This window comes from Bos javanicus, chromosome 21 (assembly GCF_032452875.1).
Source record: "Bos javanicus breed banteng chromosome 21, ARS-OSU_banteng_1.0, whole genome shotgun sequence".
In the NCBI taxonomy this organism is placed as follows: Eukaryota; Metazoa; Chordata; class Mammalia; order Artiodactyla; family Bovidae; genus Bos; species Bos javanicus.
The window spans coordinates 31,842,972-31,863,318 of NC_083888.1; the positions used below are offsets into that span (position 1 = coordinate 31,842,972).

Sequence of the window (20,347 nt, forward strand, 5' to 3'; positions counted from 1 at the left end):
GATTTATGTTTTTAGAAACTCTTTCACATGCATTATCTCACTTGATCCTAATCTCAATCCCACAAAGTAGATGGGTCATCATTGTTGTAAACATCTGAAAGAGGAGGAAATTGAGGCTCAAAAGATTGTTGCTGTCTTAGCAATATAGGGAAGAAGCTAAGGGATAGTGAAAGAAGTGAATACCAATCACTAAGTATTTTGTTTTCTTGCACCCAAACAGCCCCATAAGATGGGTATGATTATTATTCTACCAGACCACCTCACCTGCCTCTTGAGAAACCTGTATGCAGGTCAGGAAGCAACAGTTAGAACTGGACATGGAACAACAGACTGGTTCCAAATAGGAAAAGGAGTACGTCAAGTCTGTATATTATCACCCTGCTTATTTAACTTCTATGCAGAGTACATCATGAGAAACGCTGGACTGGAAGAAACACAAGCTGGAATCAAGATTGCCGGGAGAAATATCAATCACCTCAGATATGCAGATGATACCACCCTTATGGCAGAAAGTGAAGAGGAACTAAAAAGCCTCTTGATGAAAGTGAAAGTGGAGAGTGAAAAAGTTGGCTTAAAGCTCAACATTCAGAAAACGAAGATCATGGCATCTGGTCCCATCACTTCATGGCAAATAGATGGGGAAACAGTGGAAACAGTGTCAGACTTTATTTTTTTGGGCTCCAAAATCACTGCAGATGGTGATTGCAGCCATGAAATTAAAAGACGCTTACTCCTTGGAAGGAAAGTTATGACCAACCTAGATAGCACATTCAAAAGCAGAGACATTACTTTGCCAACAAAGGTCTATCTACTCAAGGCTATGGTTTTTCCTGTGGTCATGTATGGATGTGAGGGTTGGACTGTGAAGAAGGCTGAGCGCCGAAGAATTGATGCTTTTGAACTATGGTGTTGGAGAAGACTCTTAAGAGTCCCTTGGACTGCAAGGAGAGCCAACCAGTCCATTCTGAAGGAGATGAGCCCTGGGATTTCTTTGGAGGGAATGATGCTGAAGCTGAAACTCCAGTACTTTGGCCACCTCATGCGAAGAGTTGACTCATTGGTAAAGATTCTGATGCTGGGAGGGATTGGGGGCAGGAGGAGAAGGGGACGACAGAGGATGAGATGGCTGGATGGCATCACTGACCCAATGGAGGTGGGTCTGGGTGAACTCCGGGAGTTGGTGATGGACAGGGAGGCCTGGCATGCTGCGATTCATGGGGTCTCAAAGAGTCGGACACGACTGAGGGACTGAACTGAACTGAAAGCTGAGGAAACTGACACTCAGAGGAGTAACTTGTGACAGAGCTAAGTGGAAGAGTTAGGATTTGATCTACATCTTTGGGATTTCAAAGTCCATGCTTCAGTTATTACATTGATGAAGCCTATGGCTTACTGTTACAGTGAATGTAATCGCTCAAGAGTTCTTGATGCTAAGAGTTTTAGCCTTCTTAAATAAGTGGGCTGTCTGGAATGGGTGATACACATTTAAGAAATTGATGTGACATAACAGAAAAAGTGTAGGCTATGGGGCCAGAGAGATGTGTTTAAATCCTAGCTTTACTAATTGCTAGCTGTGTGACCCTAAGCTTTATTCTCACCTGTCAAATGGATAAATAGATCTTAACCCCATGAACTTGATGTGAAGATTAAATTATATAACACGAAAAAGTTCCTTGTACATCAACAAATATTGATTACCTTCCTCTATAAAAACATTTCTCTCAGAAGCAGAGGAGTTAGAAAGCAGAGATAGACAAGGGTCTCTTATTTGCTAGGGAATAAAGACAGAAACATAGAGAGTGAAAGGCACATAATAGACCTTATTTGTATAGGAAATCTTTGCAAACAATCCCACTCAAGTATTACCTACTTTAAGAAGAATGTTTTGGCATCAAGAGTCTGGGTTAAGGTCCTTCTAAGCTCCCACAGAATTCGGTTAACTTCTATCTTAGCATTCAGTATACTGTGTTATAAGTCTGTCTTTATAAATCTGTTTTCTCCTCTAGATAATAAGTTAAGGCCTCTTCTATTACAATATCTGGTGTAAGGCAGATACTTAATAAGTTTTTGCTGAATGGAGAAAAGGGGAAAAAATACACACCCATCTCAATAACAGTGTGTTGGAGAGGATTAGAATCAGATTTATAATATTTTCTTACCTTGACTGCATAGTTATTAAGTGGATCTTTTGCGTATGAAGCTGTATAGTAAACTGCATCACCGGCCTCACAGCATGGCTTGTCACTGGTTAGCCTGAAGTCTGACCAGCTGTCTACCCCAAAACGGAGTTGGTCTTTCTGCCCAGCCATGAAGAGGTCTTCACATTTAACAGCCAGTTTCTTCAACGCATCTGTGTGAAGGCTTCGGATTTTACCCACCACTTCTTCACGATTCTCAAGTCCTCGATAAAGTGCTTGTCTCTGTGGCTTCTGGATACTCCGGCCCTGTCTACCAGAGGGACCCCGCCGGCTGGACAGGGACTCTGTGCTGTTGGAAAACCTATCTTTAATACTGAGAGTGGTTAGGCTGGAGATGCTGTTTGCTGCTGAGGGCACACGTCTCTCCTTGTACAAAGGTCTCTCCAAGGAGTCGTAAGACTCAGCGTCCAGTCCCTTGAGTTCATAGCTGACCGAGGAGCCAGCACTGCTGGCATCCCAGCTCGGGTCGATATCGTAGGTGGGATTAGCCATGACACAAAGGGTAGTTTCCAGGGACTTCTGGAGGTCTTTGGAGAGTGGCTCTGTATTGGCTCTTATGATCATTTTCTTTGGCAGTGGGGGTGGTGTTGGTTGCAAAGCGTTGGGTGCTTCTTGGTCTGTTTTCCCGCCAAAGGCGATGACATCATCCAAAGCTCCCTTAGGCTGCCGTGGATGCTTGGGAGGTATCATGGCTGCTCTAGATTGTCCTGGATTGTTTTAGAATAAAGAAAGAAGAAAAAAAGAATAATTAAATAAAATGTTTGTTCTGGTTACATAATTGAAACTTAAACAGAAATAAATGTAGTAGCCATAAGAATTTAAGAAGTTAACACCTTAATTCAAGAACGGTAAAAGAAAACAAAGAACAATTAGCTAAATTTAAAGGTAGAATTCAAGACCTAATGGGAGCAACAAATGTGAACAATGTCTCAGTATTTCCTTGCCATAGGAACAGGGCGATGGGTTTTGCTTTCAAGAAGGAATCCTGATTCTCCACTTCTGGCCCCAAGAGTGCTGTATTCACTACACTAGAGTACTAAGTACACTCAAATAACTGTACTGTGACAGAAGAGAGAGGATAACATTTGCAGGTTAAAAAGAAATACTTGGGAGCATTACTAAAAACAATCGGGATTAGCAAATGAGACTGCTAGATTGGTGCTCAGAAGATACTATTCTATTAACTTTGTTCCAAAGTTACATTGTATTATACTGTATACAACACTTGTCATTCTCCATCCAAAACAAACAAACACAATTTCATAAACCATGCTATTTCATTTCCCTACAGAGATGGCTTCTGGCACCACTTAAACTGGTCTATGTATAAAGACCTCTGAGATTGTGGTAAGGGAAACCATGTGTATGAGCAGGCAACTGCTGTTTCAAACATCACCCACAAACTCTTACATGATTCTGTTTTATTTGGGGGGGAATATAAACTGAGATTTGAGAGATGCTACATTTGAACTTCTCTGACAACAAGCTTCAGTTACAGAAACAATCACCTTTGTTTCCTTTCCAGAATTTATGCTTAGAAGATAAAACATGTATGGATGAATCAGTGATACCTTCAGGCCTTATAATGGGGATGGGGCATTATTTTTTTTAAAGACTTAGAAATATACCATGAAGTTTTAATAAAAGTTATTAGAATTAGTAATGTTATTAAAGTGAAATAGTCACTCAATATTTCAGAGTTAAAACATAATGCTCTATTATGGGTGGAATTACATCCTTTCCCCCAAAATATACTTATGGTACTTCTAAATATGACCTTATTCAAAAATAGTCTTTGTAGAGGTAATCAAGTTAAGGTAATCAAGCATCCAATGACTTCTTAATGAAGTCATTAAGGTAGGCCTCAATCCAATATGGCTGGTGTCCTTATAAGAAGGGGGAATGTCATATGAAGACACAGGGAGAATACCATGCCGTCACAGAGGCATTGCTTGGAGTAATGCAGTTGCATGCCAAGGATGCTAAGGATTCATGGCCACCACCAGATGCTAAGAAGAAATAAGGGAGGATTCTACCCAGAATCTCGGAGGGAATATGGTCTTGGTAACACCTTAATTTCTGCTCCAAGTTGCCAGAACTACAGGAGAATAAATTTCTCTCGTTTTAAGCCCCCAGTTTGTGGTACTTTATTATAGCAGGCCTAGGAATCTATGTTCTTACTACTGATCAGACTGAACGGAAGGCACTGGAAGGTCTTGAGGATGATAATGAATAAGGATGGTGGTTTGTTTTTATTAAAAATCATGTCCTTGTAGCAATGCCAAGGGGAAGCACCAATATAAACTGTGATTATAATAACACTAAACTCCATTTCCCATGCACGCAATCCACTTCAAGAACACTTAAAGAGTTTATATAAACTATGACAATATATAAGCAAACCTAAGAACCCTCTTTCCCCACAAATGGCATGTAGCAATATTCTTTTACAAAGAACTGAGCTACATTACATATAAATAAAAAAATATGTATATATAGACAGCATAAGACAGAGAGAGAGAAGGAATATGAGAATGCTAAGCTCTAAGAGGGCCAGGACATTTGTTTTACTCATTGTTGTACCCTTTATGTTAAGAAACAGGGCCTAATTATAATAGATGCTTAATAAATATTTCTTGAGTGACTAAAGGAATAAATATTTAGGGCTAAAAGAGAAAAACAGGCAAAACTGTATAGGTACCTATATCAAGTGAAGATATTGAATTAGAAATTTATGAAATTCCCACCAAGAAAAGTCTAAGACCATATCGGCTTCACTGATGAATTCTACCAAATGTTTAAAGAAGTATTAAAACCAATCTTCCATTAACTTTTCCAGTAAATAGAAGTGGAAGGAATACTTACCAACTTGAAATCTACGATAGGCCAATATTACCTATATAACAAAATAAGAGAAAGAAACCAATACACTAATATCCCTTATTACTAGACACAGAAATCCTCACAAAATACTAGCAAACTGAATCAAGCAATATATAAAAAGGATAACACACCACAACAAATTTGGATTTATCCCAGAAATGCAAGGTTGGTTTAATATCTAAAAACCAATCCATGTCATATATAATGTAAATAAAACAAAGAGAGGAGGAAAAAACCTTACATGGTCAGATCAATGGAAGAAGAAAAAAGAATTTCATAAAATCCAATATTTATCAAGATAAAAATACTGAACAAGCTGGAAAAAGAAGGGCTCATCCTCGTTCTGATACAGGGCGCCTATGAAAAACCAAGAGCTAAATCATACTTAATGGTAAAAGCCTAGGTTTTCCCCGACTAAGATCAGAAACAAAACAAAGATCCCCATTCTTGTTTTTTCTATCCTACATTGTACTGGAGAACCTAGACAGGGAAATTATGGGAAAAAAAAAAAAAAAAGAAAGAAATAAAAACATCCAGATTGGAAAAGAAATAAAACTATCTCTATTCACAGATGACATAATCTTGTACACAGGAAAGCCTAAAGAGTCCACAAAAAAATGAGAACTAATATACCAGTTCAGCAAGATTGCAGGACTTATGATCAATATAAAAACTCAACTGTATTTCCATATACTAGCAATGAATAATCCCAAAGTTAAATGAAGAAAACAACTGCATTTATAATATCATCAAAAATATTTAGAAAAATATTTAGCAAAGTAAGTGTAAGACTTGTACACTAAAATTACTTGGGCACTAAAAACTTTGATGAAAGACATTAATGATCTATATAAATAAAAAGAAATTTTATGTTCATGGATCAGACTTTATATGTTAATATGGAAATATTCCTCAAATTTTTCCTCTGAAAATTTAATGTCACTCATATCAAAACCCCAGCTAGCTTTCTGGCAGAAATTGACAGAATGATCCTAAAATTCATATGGAATCACAACAGATCTAGAGGAGGCCCTCTCCCCACTCAAATCTTAAAAAACAGAACAAAGAACCTACATTTCCCAACTTCAAAATGTACTTCACAACTACAACAACCAAAAACTATGGGGCCAGCATAAGAATAGACATACAGACGGATGGAATAGAAGTGAGAGTCCAGAAATAAACTCCTACATTTACAGTTAACTGATTTTCAACAAGGATGCCAAGACAATTCAATAGGGAAAGAGAGGCTTTTCAACAAATGGTGCTGGGACAACTTGGTATCCACATGCAAAAGAATGGAGTTGAACCCCTACATTATAGTATATACAAAATTAACTCAAAATATATGAAAGATCTAAATGTTAAAAACTAAATCTATCAAACTCCTAGAAGAAAACATAGGAGTAAAGTTTTTCGACCATGGCAATTATTTCTTAAATAAAATACCTAAAGCACAAGTAACCAAAAATCAATAAATTGGAACTCATAAAAATGAAAAACTTTTGTGCTTCAAAGGTCAATTTTAAAAAAGTGAAAACATGCTCAACATCACTCATTATCAGAGAAATGCAAATCAAAACCACTATGAGGTACCATTTCACACCAGTCAGAATGGCTGCGATCCAAAAGTCTACAAGCAATAAATGCTGGAGAGGGTGTGCAGAAAAGGGAACCCTCTTACACTGTTGGTGGGAATGCAAACTAGTACAGCCACTATGGAGAACAGTGTGGAGATTCCTTAAAAAACTGGAAATAGAACTGCCTTATGACCCAGCAATCCCACTGCTGGACATACACACCGAGGAAACCAGAATTGAAAGAGACACGTGTACCCCAATGTTCATCGCAGCACTGTTTATAATGGCCAGGACATGGAAGCAACCTAGATGTCCATCAGTAGATGAATGGATAAGAAAGCTGTGGTACATATACTCAATGGAGTATTACTCGGCCATTAAAAAGAATACATTTGAATCAGTTCTAATGAGGTGGATGAAACTGGAGCCTATTATACAGAGTGAAGTAAGCCAGAAAGAAAAACACCAATACAGTATACTAACGCATATATATGGAATTTAGAAAGATGGTAACAATAACCCTGTATACGAGACAGCAAAAGGGACACTGATGTATAGAACAGTCTTTTGGACTCTGTGGGAGAGGGAGAGGGTGGGATGATTTGGAAGAATGGCATTGAAATATGTATAATATTATATATGAAACGAGCTGCCAGTCCAGGTTCGATGCATGATACTGGATGCTTGGGGCTGGTGCACTGGGACAACCCAGAGGGATGGTATGGGGAGGAGGGAGGAGTGTTCAGGATGGGGAACACATGTATATCTGTGGCAGATTCATTTTGATATATGGCAAAACCAATACAATATTGTAAAATTTAATAAAATAAAATTAAAAAAAAAAAGTGAAAACATAACCCTTAGAATAGGACAGAACATGAGCAAATCATATATCCAATAAGAGACTTGTATCCAGAATTTATAAATAACTCTAACAATGAAAAGATAAAGAATCCATTAAAAGTGGTCAAAGTGGGAATTCCCTGGTGAGCCAGTGGTTGAGAATCTGCCTTGCAATGAAAGGGATGTGAGTTCAATCCCTGGTTGGGGAACTAAGATCCCACATGCCATGGAGCAACTAAGTCCATGCATTGCAACAGACGATCCCACATGATGCAACTAAGACTGAAAGCAGCCAACTAAATAAATATTTTTTTTTAAAAAGCAGGCAAAGGATCTGCATAGACATTACTCCAAAGAAGATATACAAATAGCCAAAAAGCATGTATAAAGATGCTCAGCATTTCTCACTAGGTATATGCAAACCAAAACCACAAGACATCACTTTATATCCATTAAGCTAGCTTTAATAAAATAGATGAACAAGTATCAGTAAAGATATGGAGAAATTCAAACCTTCATACATTGCTAGTGGGAATCTAAATGATGCAACCATGAAAATGGTTTGTTAGTTATTCAGAAAGTAAAACAGTTACACATGATCCAGAATTTCTAATCCTAGGGATATATCTGAGAGAAATGAAAACATATGTCCACACAAGAACTTGTATTCAAATGTTCACGGCAACATTTGCATACAAGAGCCCAAAAGTGGAAACAACTCAGATGTGCATTAACTGATGAATGGATAAACAAAATGTAGCATAGCCACACAACATAATATTCAGTTCGGTTCAGTCACTATGTCGTGTCTGACTCTTTGTGACCTCATGGACTACAGCAAGCCAAGCTTCCCTGTCCATCACCAACTTCCACAGCTTGCTCAAACTAATGTCCACTGAGTCAGTGATGCCATCCAACCATCTCATCCTCTGTCGTCCCCTTTCCTCCTGCCTTCAATCTTTCCCAGCATCGGGGTCTTTTCCAATGAGTCAGTTCTTTGCATCAAGTGGCCAAAGTATTGGAGTTTCGGCTTCAGCATCAGTCCTTCCAATGAAGAGTCAGGACTGATTTCCTTTAGGATGGACTGGTTGGATCTCCTTGCAGTCCAAGGGACTCTTAAGAGTCTTCTCCAACACCACAGTTCAAAAGCATCAATTCTTTGGCACTCAGCTTTCTTTACAGTTCAACTCTCACATCCATACATGGATACTGGAAAACCATAGCTTTGACTAGATGGACCTTTGTTGGCAAAGTAATGTCTCTGCTTTTTAAAATGTTGTCTGTGTTGGTCATAGTTTTCTTCCAAGGAGCAAGCATCTTTTAATTTTATGTCTGCAGTCACCACCTGCAGTGATTTTGGAGCCCAAGAGAAGAGTCTCTCACTGTTTCCATTGTTTCCCAAGCTATTTGCCATGAAGTGATGGGATCAGATGCCATGATCTTAATTTTTTGAATGTTGAGTTTTAAGCCAGCTTTTTCACTCTCCTCTTTTACTTTCATCAAGAGGCTCTTCAGTTCCTCTTCACTTTCTGCCATAAGGGTGGTGTCATCTGAGTATCTGAGGTTATTGATATTTCTCCCGGCAATCTTGATTCCAGCTTGTTCTTCATATTATTCAGCCATAAAAGAAATTAAGCCCTGATGTGTGCTACAATCTGTATGAACCTTAGAAACATTATGCTAAGTGAGAGAACCCAGTAATAAAAGACCATATATCATATGAAATATTTAGAAACACATAAATCCATAGAGATAGAAAGCAAATTAGTGGTTGCCACAGCCAGGGAAAAGGGAGAATGGAAACAACTGTTAATGGCTTTCTGTTTGGGGTAGGCTTCCCAGGTGGCTCAGTGGTAAAGAATCCACCTGCCAAAGTAGGAGGGGCAGGTTCAATCCCTGGGTTGGGAAGATCCCCTGGAGAAGGGTATGGGTAACCCACTCTAGCATTCTTGCCTGGGAAATCCAATGGACAGAGGAACCTGGCAGGGTACAGTCCACGGGGTTGCAACAGAGTCAGACAACACTTAGCGACTCAACAGCAACAATTGTGTTGAGGTGATGAAAATGTTTTGGAATTAGATACTGGTAGTGGTCGTATAATTCTATTAATAAACTAAAACTCATTGAACTGCACAGTCAAGAAGGGTGAATTTTATGGTATATAAATTGTATCTAAATATTAAAGCGAATCAACAATTCAGTCTTAGAAACCATCATAAATTCAGTTTTCAGTCATATCTTCCCATTATTCTGTGCTCTTAACATCACAAAAGATATAGGGGCTTGGCATTTATTGAACTCTTTCTGTGATGGCGAGGCCTCCCTCCTGGTGCTGTCCCAGCTCTATTCTGCCTCAGCTAATGTGTGAAGTCAAAACCATAGTTCATTTACAAGATGACAGAAATAGGCTTTGTAACAAACCTTCATTTTCCATTTGCTGACTCAGAAGATGCAGGAGGTTAGAAGCGGTGAACTGCACCAGCAGCTTATCTTCCTGGCCTGACTACTGTGGCAGTCTTCTGAAACCACTGTCTTCAGTTTTTCTTCCTTCACCACACTAACCATTAGAGACTTTATTCAAACACCAAATCTGATCATGGCACTCCTCCTGTACTTCAAAAATTCTGTCCTTGAGAATTTGGACTTGATCCTGAGGATGGAGTTTTGTTGCTTCAGCACAGAAAGAAAGCCTCTTATGACCCAGCCCTGGTTGTTCTGTTTCTCTCACGGCATTTTCCCGTGTGTCCTAAATCGAGCTACCAAACTGCTTGTGGTTTCCCCAGCACTCTTGGCTACTTCATGCTCTGTGTCTGTTCTCTTATTGACCCTCTTCCGGGAATGGTTTCTCTCTCCACTCATCTTTAAATGTTCTGCCTCTGAGGAATGTTTCTTACTCCACTTCAAAATTGCAAAATTGACCTCTCCTTCCTGGGGACCTCAGATGTATTATGTGAATATTTCTGTCTTAAGCACTTAGAATACTTGACTTGTGTCCCTATATGAATTCCCCATGGGTGTAATCATTGAGGGCAGACACTTGGCTCATTTATAGCCCAGGACAAAGCAAAGAGTCTGGCTGAGGGGGGAATGGAAGGAATGAATTAATAATGAACAAAAAGCAAAACCTAGAAACATGAGCCTATTCTCACTCCTTCCCGTGAGAATCTTTATGGGATGGCCATTTTCTTTCCATTTTTTTTTTCTAAATAAGAACAGTCATGAAAACCAAGGAATGAAGGATTCCAAAAGTGCTTTCTTTTTCCTTTTCTTTTAAATGACCTCAGAACTGACAGGTGAGGCAAGTTCTAACACCATCAGCAGCTCTTTCACGCATATCAGGAGGTGCAAGAGGGCTGATTACGCCACTTCCCACCACCTTCAGAATAAAGTCCAAACTATTCAGGAAGTTGGGCAAGGCTATCAGTCTTATCTGTCACTATTTCTCATCAACCTTCCCATAAGAATCGCTCAATTCCTATTCTTTTAATAGGTTCCCTGTTTTTACTTTTATATCTCTGCCTTAGTAAAGGTGTTCTTCCATCCTAAAGTGAAAGTGAAAGTATTAGTCACTCAGTCGTGTCTCACTCTTTGCGACCCCATGGACTGTAGCCCACCAGGCTTCTCTGTCCATGGAGATTCTCCAGGCAAGAACACTGGAGTGAGTTGCCATGCCCTCCTCCAGAGGATCTTCTGAACCCGGGTCTCCTGCATTGCAGGCAGACTCTTTACCATCTGAGCCACCAAGGGAGCCCCATCTCTACTGAAGCCATCCCTCCTCTCTACTCCCCACCCACAAGTGGGGAGCCATCACTTCTTCTTCTGTGTTCTCTTACCACTTTTCACTTTATGATAGCATTTTTAGCTTTTTATATTGTGTGTATTTTCGTTTTTTTTACACTCCCTTGGAACCTCTGGCGCGGTGTGAGACACGCAGCAGGTGTGCAGGAAACAGCTGCCAGACTGAAGGACAGTGTCAGCAGAGCTGGTCATCATTCCAAAACGAAAATGGGCAGCCAAGGCAGCAAGGAAACAAAGATAATTAATAGTGGCTTCTCTCTCCAAACAGTGGGACATGATCTCCTGGGAGCTAAGATTTCCACATGGGAATCAGAAACGTTTGCATTCCAAATGAAACCATGAACGTTTTACAGCCCATGCAAGGTCAAGGCATTTGCCCAAGTCTGAAAGTGTCCTAAGTTTTTTTTCTTCTGAGAAGAACAAGTTCTCCTAACTGAATTCCAATCATTTGGGTCAATGTTTTAAAAGCTTGGTATCTTAGCTGTTTTTATTTTAAACTTTTAATCCTGTACATTCTTCTCAAGCCTCTGGGACCAGACACTAAGCTCAGCTTTCAGCAGGCTTGATATAACATCACATACTCTACATTTTTGTGGCATGCCAGCTCTCTAAACAGGAAAAAAAAAAAAGAATGTGTTCTAAATCTTGCCTTGCTATAGACTAAAATGTTCTTTTGGACAAATATGTTTGACAAAACCATACTCAATCCCTACTTTCCTTTCTTTTTGAGTTTCTAAACTCTATCTTTATATTTTTTCTTCACTTAAAAATGTCTTCAGACTGACAAATAAGGCCTTATATCACTTTCTGAAAAGCAAATGATGAAAGATGGATTAAAAAGCAATAATTTACTGACACTACTTCAAAGAAGCAAAAAGGATGTTTAAAACTCCTCAGGAAGGAAAATAATTGATATGGGCTCTAAAAACTTACACAATTGGTTTAACAATAGAAAACAAATAAGAAAACTATTATCTCTAAATATCAACATTTTAAAGATGATTATACAGTGAAAAACTCAAAATAATAATTACATCAATAGAGATCTACTGTAAGGCACCATGATTTGAAGACACATTTGGGAAAAATCACAACAAATGTTTGCTTAAAACCTGACAATGACTATCATCTCAGGGTGCCAGGGATTAAAGGCACTTAAGAATGACCCATTTAGACAGAGACAGTGTGTTTGTGAGTACAATTAGCTCCTTATCCCAGTAAGACAGGAATGTCATGGTCTCCTGGTCAGTCTCCCTGCCTCAAGTCATCCTGTAAGTAGCTTCCAGAATGATCTTTAAGAAATCCTGATCACGCGGCTCTCCATTTCCTGTTGAAAAAGATACACTCACTGTGATACATACATACCATTTATGATTTGGCCTTGCTTTTCCACTCTGCCCCATTTTGCCAACTCTGCCTCCCTCACTCAGCACTTTAGCTACCTTTAATTATGTACTTGTAGTTAACCAAACATTCATTTTTCTATCAAGCTTCAGGCCTTTGTGCATACTCTTCCTTCTACGTGGAATGTTCTCCCTTGTTAGTCTGGCAAATAGCTACTCTTTTGAGCTTAAAACTAGTGACCTTCTCTGAGACCATCCCAGGCAGGGGCTTTCATGGACCCTTTAAATATGCACTAGTATTCCCAGTGCCTCGCCTGGCTCGCAGGAGACAGCTGGCACTCAACAAATGAAAGTGTCAAAGCCAAAATAAGTGGAATATACTTTTCTACTTAAACTGTAGTTTCAGTCTTCATCCTGAATCTTTTCCCAGGGCTCATGACAAACAACACTGATGAGAACAGGAAGGGAGAGGATAACAGAAGAGACGGTCATCACTAACTGGGAAAGGTGCCCTGGAAATAGATGCCACACATACTGAGCACCAGCCTTGTCCGATGAGTAGCCTCTCCTTGACTGGCTCCAGCACTCACTGCATCACCCCTTGCAGTAGGCCTCAGCAGCTTAGGAGGAAGGGTCCTAAGCTACCTGGGCATTACCACTGTGCTAGGTTCCAGCACAGTTAAATGGAGGCACCAACTGGCAAACCACAGGGGACATCAACTTCACGCCAAATGATAAAACAAAGCTTCAAGATCACTTTAGGCTCAGGCTTAGCTTCAAATAAAGTGATGCATGGACCAGTTTAAAAGAATGTCAGTGGTGTAGCAGCTGACAGACTCAGTTTTTTAAAGCTTGCATTAGTGAGAACCTCTCCAAGAACAAGAGATTATTTATTTGGGGGTAAGTTATCTATGTAATTTAAATATTGTACTCTGCCAACAAATTCCAGTACACATGGGAAACTATTTTTAAATTGTGAATGCAGCCAACTTAAAAGATAGGAACACAGCCTATGGTTTCTTTTTAAATAGAGATAATTACATTTTTAGGAAGTACAACAAATGCACAAACAAATGTTCAAAGCTGTCACTCTCACTTTTTAAAAAATATCCAGATAATCTAAAAATGTGCAATTCTTTAATCTTTGGTTCAAATAATTAACTTTGTATTATGTGGCATAATGTCTGGCCCACAGAATTATTTGTTATGCCTCAATAATTATTAGTTGAATAAATGAATGAATGGTAATATATTCTTCAGAACAATTTTTTTTTAAAGCTGCCATTTATGATGACATTACTCCATAATTACAACATCAAGTGGAGTAGGAAATGGCAACCCACCCCAGTATTCTTGCCTGGAAAATTCCATGAACAGAGGAGCCTGGTGGGCTACAGTCCATGAAGTCATAAAGAGTTGGACACAACTGAGCTACTGAGCAGGCATGCACGCACAACAAGGCTGGCGATGTAATAACATTCCTTTAAATATAACTAACCTTTAAAATTTCACACTGATGGTCAATACATTGCCAAAGGAATTTCTGGGCATAGAAGCCTTTTAAGTGTTTTCTTTCAGTGTTTGATAGGTGCAGCCTTAAGGAGATGTTCTACGTAAGTCAGATGAGGAATGTGAACAGTTTCACATGGAAAGGAAACGGAGGTATGAAAGTGAAAGTTGCTTAGTCATGTCCAACTCTTTTCGACCCCATGGACTATACAGTCCTTGGAATTCTCCAGACCAGAGTACTGGAGTGGGTAGTCTTTCCCTTCTCCAGGGGATATTCCCAACCCAGGGATCAAACCCAGGTCTCCTGCAATGCAGGCGGATTCTTTACCAGCTGAGCCACAAGGGAAGCCCAAGAATACAGGAGTGGGTAGCCTATCCCTTCTCCAGCAGATCTTCCTGACCCAGGAATTGAGCCAGGGTCTCCAGCATTGCAGGTGGATTCTTTACCAACTAAGCTATCAGAGAAGCCCCAAACTGAGGTATGGCTTACATAATTCCTTAACTGGGAAACCCCTGATCGAGTCTCATTTTAGAAAAAAGAGTTAGCTGATAAATGGAACATATAAAATAGGACTTGAAATTTTCCTATATGCAGTTTCCTCAGGAGAGCTCAGTTTCTGTAAACTGAATCTTACAAAATCAAATGCTAAGTCATTTTTGACACATTCATTCAAACGTGTTCTTAGCACCTTCTATGTGTTTTAGATAACATGTTAGGTTGTAGGCATAAAGAAGGAGGAACAGGCCAAAACTCTGTCCAGTAAAGGGAGACTGGAAAGATCTCTCTAAAAAAGTAATGTCTAGAGTACTTAGTTACAAAGTGAGTGAAGGAGAGCTAAAGTCACCAACTAATTTCCAGCAGAGTAGAAGTCATTACAAGCTCCTGATTTTAGTGCGCTGATAAAGAAGCCAAGTGCGCCACATAAAAATATAGTGATAATTCTTCTAGATACTTTGAGATAGACATAAGAAACATGGTGGAAATGTTGAAGGTCTGATTAAAAAAAACTTTCTATCACTTGTTCAGGAAATCATTTTGAATGGCAGATACCCTGCTAAATTCAGCTTGGGGTATTAAGGTATTATAGGTCAGGGTGTTTGGTGATTTCACGTCACTGTCGCCCAGAGGAAAACCATCACTTTGCAAGGGGCAACCTTCCTAAGGACCTGTCGAGTGCACAAAAGCCAATCATGATTTTTGTGCCTGCAGAACACAATACAAATCCACCAAATAACAAATTCTTTAAATCAGTGCTGTCCAGTCAAACTTCCTGTGATGATAAACACGTTCTGTATCCGCATGCTGAATACAGTAATTACTAGCCACATGTGGCTATTGAGCACTGGAAATGTTGTTAGTGACACTGAGGAACTGACTTTTTATCTATATTTTAATGAATTTAATTTTAAATAGCCATCTGTGGCTAGGGGCTACCATACTGTACAGTAAAGCTCTAAAATCTAATAATTAACCCAGTTATAAACAAAATAAAGTTTGCTTTTATTTATGTTACGGAGGAAAAAATGCAGCTGAATTAACCCTGGAGAAGGATCTCTGAGATAAAAAAAACGAATGGTTTGCATAAGTCAGTAGCGTTTTGTAGGAATGGTTGAAGCACAACAGTTCTTGTTGTACCACCGTGGAGAAAGGAAGCTGTCCCAAGGGTGGAGGTCTAGGGGGAGATTCTGAAGTAAGGTAATCAGGGCCTGGGCTTCCCAGGTGACTCAGCGCTAAAGAATCTGCCTGCCAATGCAGGAGACATGGGTTCAATCCCTGGGTCAGGAAGATACCCTGGAGAAGGAAATGGCAACCCACTCTAGTAGTCTTGCCTGGGAAATCCCATGGACAGAGGAGCGTGGTGGGCCACAGTCCATGGGGTCACAAAAGAGCTGGACATGACTTAGTGACTAAACATCAACAACAACAATCAAGGTCTATTCCAGTCCAGTTGTTTTTTGTTGCTGTTGTTGTTTTTTGATTTATTAGTTTTCCAAACTATCTAAGAAATGTGAGAAGTACAGAACAAGTTCAAACCATGTCCCTTTTGTTTTTTTTAAGCTTTTTATTTTGAGTATAGCAAAGGGGCTCACCCATATATATACATGTATCCATTCTCCCCCAAACTCCCCTCCCATCCAGGCTGCCAAATAACACTGAGTAGAGTCCATGTGTTATACAGTAGGTCCTTGTTCGTTATCCACTCTAAGTACAGCATGTGTACGTGTCCATTCCAGACTCCCAAATGACCATTTCCCCCATTCATGCCCACCCTCTGGCAACCCTAAGCTCATTCTCTAAGTCTGTTTCTGTTTTGTAAATAAGTTCATTTGTACCATTTCTTTTCAGATTCCACATATAAGGGATGTGTTGCGATATTTTCCCTTCTCTTCTGCCATGGCCCTCTGTTTTGCCACAACGAGCAGACCTGGGGCACCAGGCCTGCCACAGTCCATCGCTGTTATCTGTCATATCTCCTCTGGCCCCCGCTGGCCACCTCGGGGGTCCTGTCTCCTCACTACGTTTCACTCTATCCGTCATCAGTTGCACAAGCAGCTCACAGCTTTTTGGACTTACATTTTGTTGCTCCATTTAGTCAACATTTCTAATAAACATTTAAGATTATTTCTACTTTATTCTACATTTTCTGGCTAGCACATCAAACACATTGACAAATGAAAGCAGCAGTATATTTTGGGGTAGAAATAAGGGAACTTGACAATTATTAAGCTCTTCTATGAACCAAGCACTTCTTTTGCCATCAGCCCTACAAAGCAGATGCTACTAATTCTCTCATGTCAGATGAGGAAATTGAAGCTCAAGAATGGTAAATAACTGACCCACAGTCATGCAGGCAGGCAGTGATACAGCTGTCATAAGAACCCAAACTTGTCTGATTCCCCCAAACCTATGTTTTTTCCTACTAAGAAAAAAAAAAAAAATAAAGCATAACACTGCTTCCTAAGCCTACTTTTAACAATGCAGTTTTCAGAAATAAATTCCATAACGAAACATTACAGTAATCCTTAACTTCCCTCTGTCAGTTTCTTACATCAGATCATATGTTCTCTGATTCATTTTTTTTTTTAAAGAAGAAGACTAAGAAAAAATGAAAAAACAAGAAAGAAAGAATGTGTTTGTGGAGTGATTCTAGAATCTTTAAAAGGATGTGAAGTTATTACATTAAGAGGTTTTGTTTCCTTTTGGTCTTAAAACACATAACTTCTTTTTTTTTTTTTTTAAGCTACCAAGGCATCAAATCCTAAGAAATTACTCCAAGGGATAGTTTAAAACTTCATGCAAATGATTTATTGAAAATATTAAAAAAGGTACGTTCCAGATGCCACCTAAAATACTGTTCCATTAGGAAAACTAGCAATACCAACACAACAACAACAAAAACCCTACCAGTTTGTAGAACTGATGGAGCCAACTCTATCTATTATTCAGTTATTATTGTACTTACATAGTAAAGCCATGTACCATATCCTATGGAGTCAAGCATTGCCACTTAAGGAAGGCTAGGCAACATTTTATAAGCATCACATGCTTTTAAAAGTAAAGCAACAGGTAGAAAGAAAGTTATTTTTCTGATGGGGCATCTGTAACTTAGTATTTTTGTACTCTAATCAAATCTTTTACAAAAAATGTCTTAAAGTTTGTCTCTCAAAGTGGATGACTTAAAAATGGAAACACTTGCAGCCTTTCAGTATCTTTCAAGAATTTAGTGTTTATACTCATTTTAGTCTAGTAATATAGACAAACTGGGTTCCAATCTTGATTCAGTCCTTACTGGTTCTGTGACTTTGGGTAATGTACTCTGATGTACTTTCTTCATCTGAAAAATGGAGATAATAATTCCCAAGGTTGTTGTGAGGATTAAATGAGTTAATATACGTAAGGCACTTGGCATATTCATGAAAGTAATGCTCTATTTTTCTAAAAATCTATATAACTGAGAAGATAATAAGATAAAATAGTTAACTTTAACTGATGCAGGCTAATGGATATTTTTAAAGAAAAGATTCCATAAGATAACACACAATTAGTAAAAGTTTGCATATATCTACTGAGGACATCATGAAAGAAATTTTGGTGCAGTAAGAATGTCTGAAATGTAATTTCTGATATATACGCTGAGAGTATATAGTAAATAAAAAATAAAATTCTCATTTTTTAATGTTTCATAAAATGTAAAAGAATGGGAAAAGTTCAGTAAGCTCTGTGACTATAAAATCTATTCCCACTAGAAGATGGTATCCAAGATGGTTGCTTGGGTAAACTGCAAGGGTGTACTCTCCCCCAACCACAAATCACAGAATACTTTGGGAACTTAGAATGGAAGTCTTCTCCTTATGGAATGTGTTTTCAGCTGCATGTGGGTTGTTATGATTTGAGTTTCCCAAAAGGACACAGTAAAGCATTTCTCCTAGTTTTATCTAACCTTTTGGTCTTCTTGCTGCTGCTGCTGCTGCTGCTAAGTCGCCTCAGTCGTGTCCGACTCTGTGCGACCCCATAGACGGCAGCCCACCAGGCTCGCCTGTCCCTGGGATTCTCCAGGCAAGAACACTGGAGTGGGTTGCCATTTCCTTCTCCAATTAAGATGCCCTTATTTCCAAGTACACTAGCTGATCTTAGAATGACTTTTCCTTACAAGAACCTGCTAGAGAAAAAAGACAAAGAAAGGAGGTGAGAAACTAGACAGAAGAATTGGCCAGTAGTCCATAAGAATCTTACTAGTGCCATGCATGTGGCAGTCAAGCTCATGCTACTCATCTCTCCTGACTTCATGGGAGAAGAGGACTAAGAAATCCTTGTCCAGCCCCAAGCTTTGCTTTTCAGAAGGAAGGAAACTCTGTGACACTCAAGGAAGGGAGAAAGTGTGATCAGAAGTCACTGGGCACTCAAGAAAGAAGAGTGAAGATGATTTCAAAGTGGAAGAATCTTTGCATTAACAGGTACATTAGAGATAATTTAGTTCAACCCTGTTTGTAGTGCAGGATTCTCCTTCACTGCATCTCTGAAAGATGATCCCTCAGGCTCTGCCTAAACACCTCCAATAATTGGGATCTTACCTCTTTGAGTCCACTAGCACCAAGTAAGAAATCTGCGATATATTATAGATTCTTTATATCATTCACATCCAGGTAACTACCAAGGTATTTTACCTCTCAAATATCTCTTAAATCTGTCCACTGTTCCCCTTCTCATTATCTTAGTTGAGGCCTTTCTTTCTCATCCTTTTCTGTGGTCCTGCAATAGTACCCAACTACCAGACTTTCTGCTACCAAATAATTCACCTCTAATCCATCCTCACATGGCAGACTGCAGTGGATGTTCTAAAACACAAATCTAGTCATGTCATTCCTCTGTTTAAAACCTTTTAATAATTCAATACCACAAACAGCCAAAACCCAAAAAACCTAGGTTTTAGCCTGAAATGCATGACCTTGTCTAACTCTCCAGTGCACACTTCAGCTACGCTAAATGGCTGTGATGTCCACATGTTCCAAGCTGTTTCACATCTCCTTGCTTTTTGCTCATGTTGCTGCCTCTGGTTGGAACACTCTTCTTTGCCTCTGTCAATGAGCTCAATAAGGAATATCTCCAGGAAGGCATCTTTTGACACCCTCCTCAATGTAATACAAAAAATATTCTGTGTGTATTCTCTATCACTGCACTTATCCTATTATACTGAAGTCATTAACTTATCTCTTTCCCGCCAGGTGAGTCTCTCATGGCAGGGACCATGTTAAACTCTTAGTGCATGACACAGAACTCATAGTAATGTGTTTAATACATGCCTAGTACATATTAAATACATGACTTTTTCAGATGTAAGTTAAAATTTATAACTCCAATTTCCAACTTTCACACCATGAAACAATAAAAATCATCTCGCTAGGGAAATAATGGCATTTGGCTAGTACATAAAAAGGCAAAGTTTAAATACTACTTATATGACATTTGCACTTACCTAAATTGCTGTATGTTGCACTACAGGGATTCAGGTCCATAGGATCTGAAATGTCTTCTTTTTCCTCTTCTCTTTCCAGTTCAGGTAGGTGCAATGCTGGTGTGACTGAAGTGCAGCCCCCGCCATCTTGCTTCACAGCAACAGTTCTTGGATCCCGAGGAGAAAAATCCTCTGTCACTTCGTGGGTCACGTGACTGAAACAGATTAGACCATCACCA

General features: G+C 39.2%; 1 protein-coding gene across 18 annotated transcripts in view; it reads right to left on the reverse strand.

Annotated features, from left to right (window-relative positions):
• PEAK1 (pseudopodium enriched atypical kinase 1) overlaps nt 1–20,347 on the reverse strand; it is a 313,439-nt gene that overhangs the window by 26,156 nt on the left and 266,936 nt on the right. For all 18 annotated transcript variants that reach the window (XM_061394757.1, XM_061394739.1, XM_061394745.1 and 15 more), the window contains 2 exons: nt 20,130–20,323; nt 2,160–2,905 (listed from right to left, as the gene is read on the reverse strand). In XM_061394757.1, coding sequence (XP_061250741.1) covers nt 2,160–2,905; nt 20,130–20,323 — 940 coding nt within the window. The remainder of the gene's footprint in view (nt 1–2,159; nt 2,906–20,129; nt 20,324–20,347) is intronic.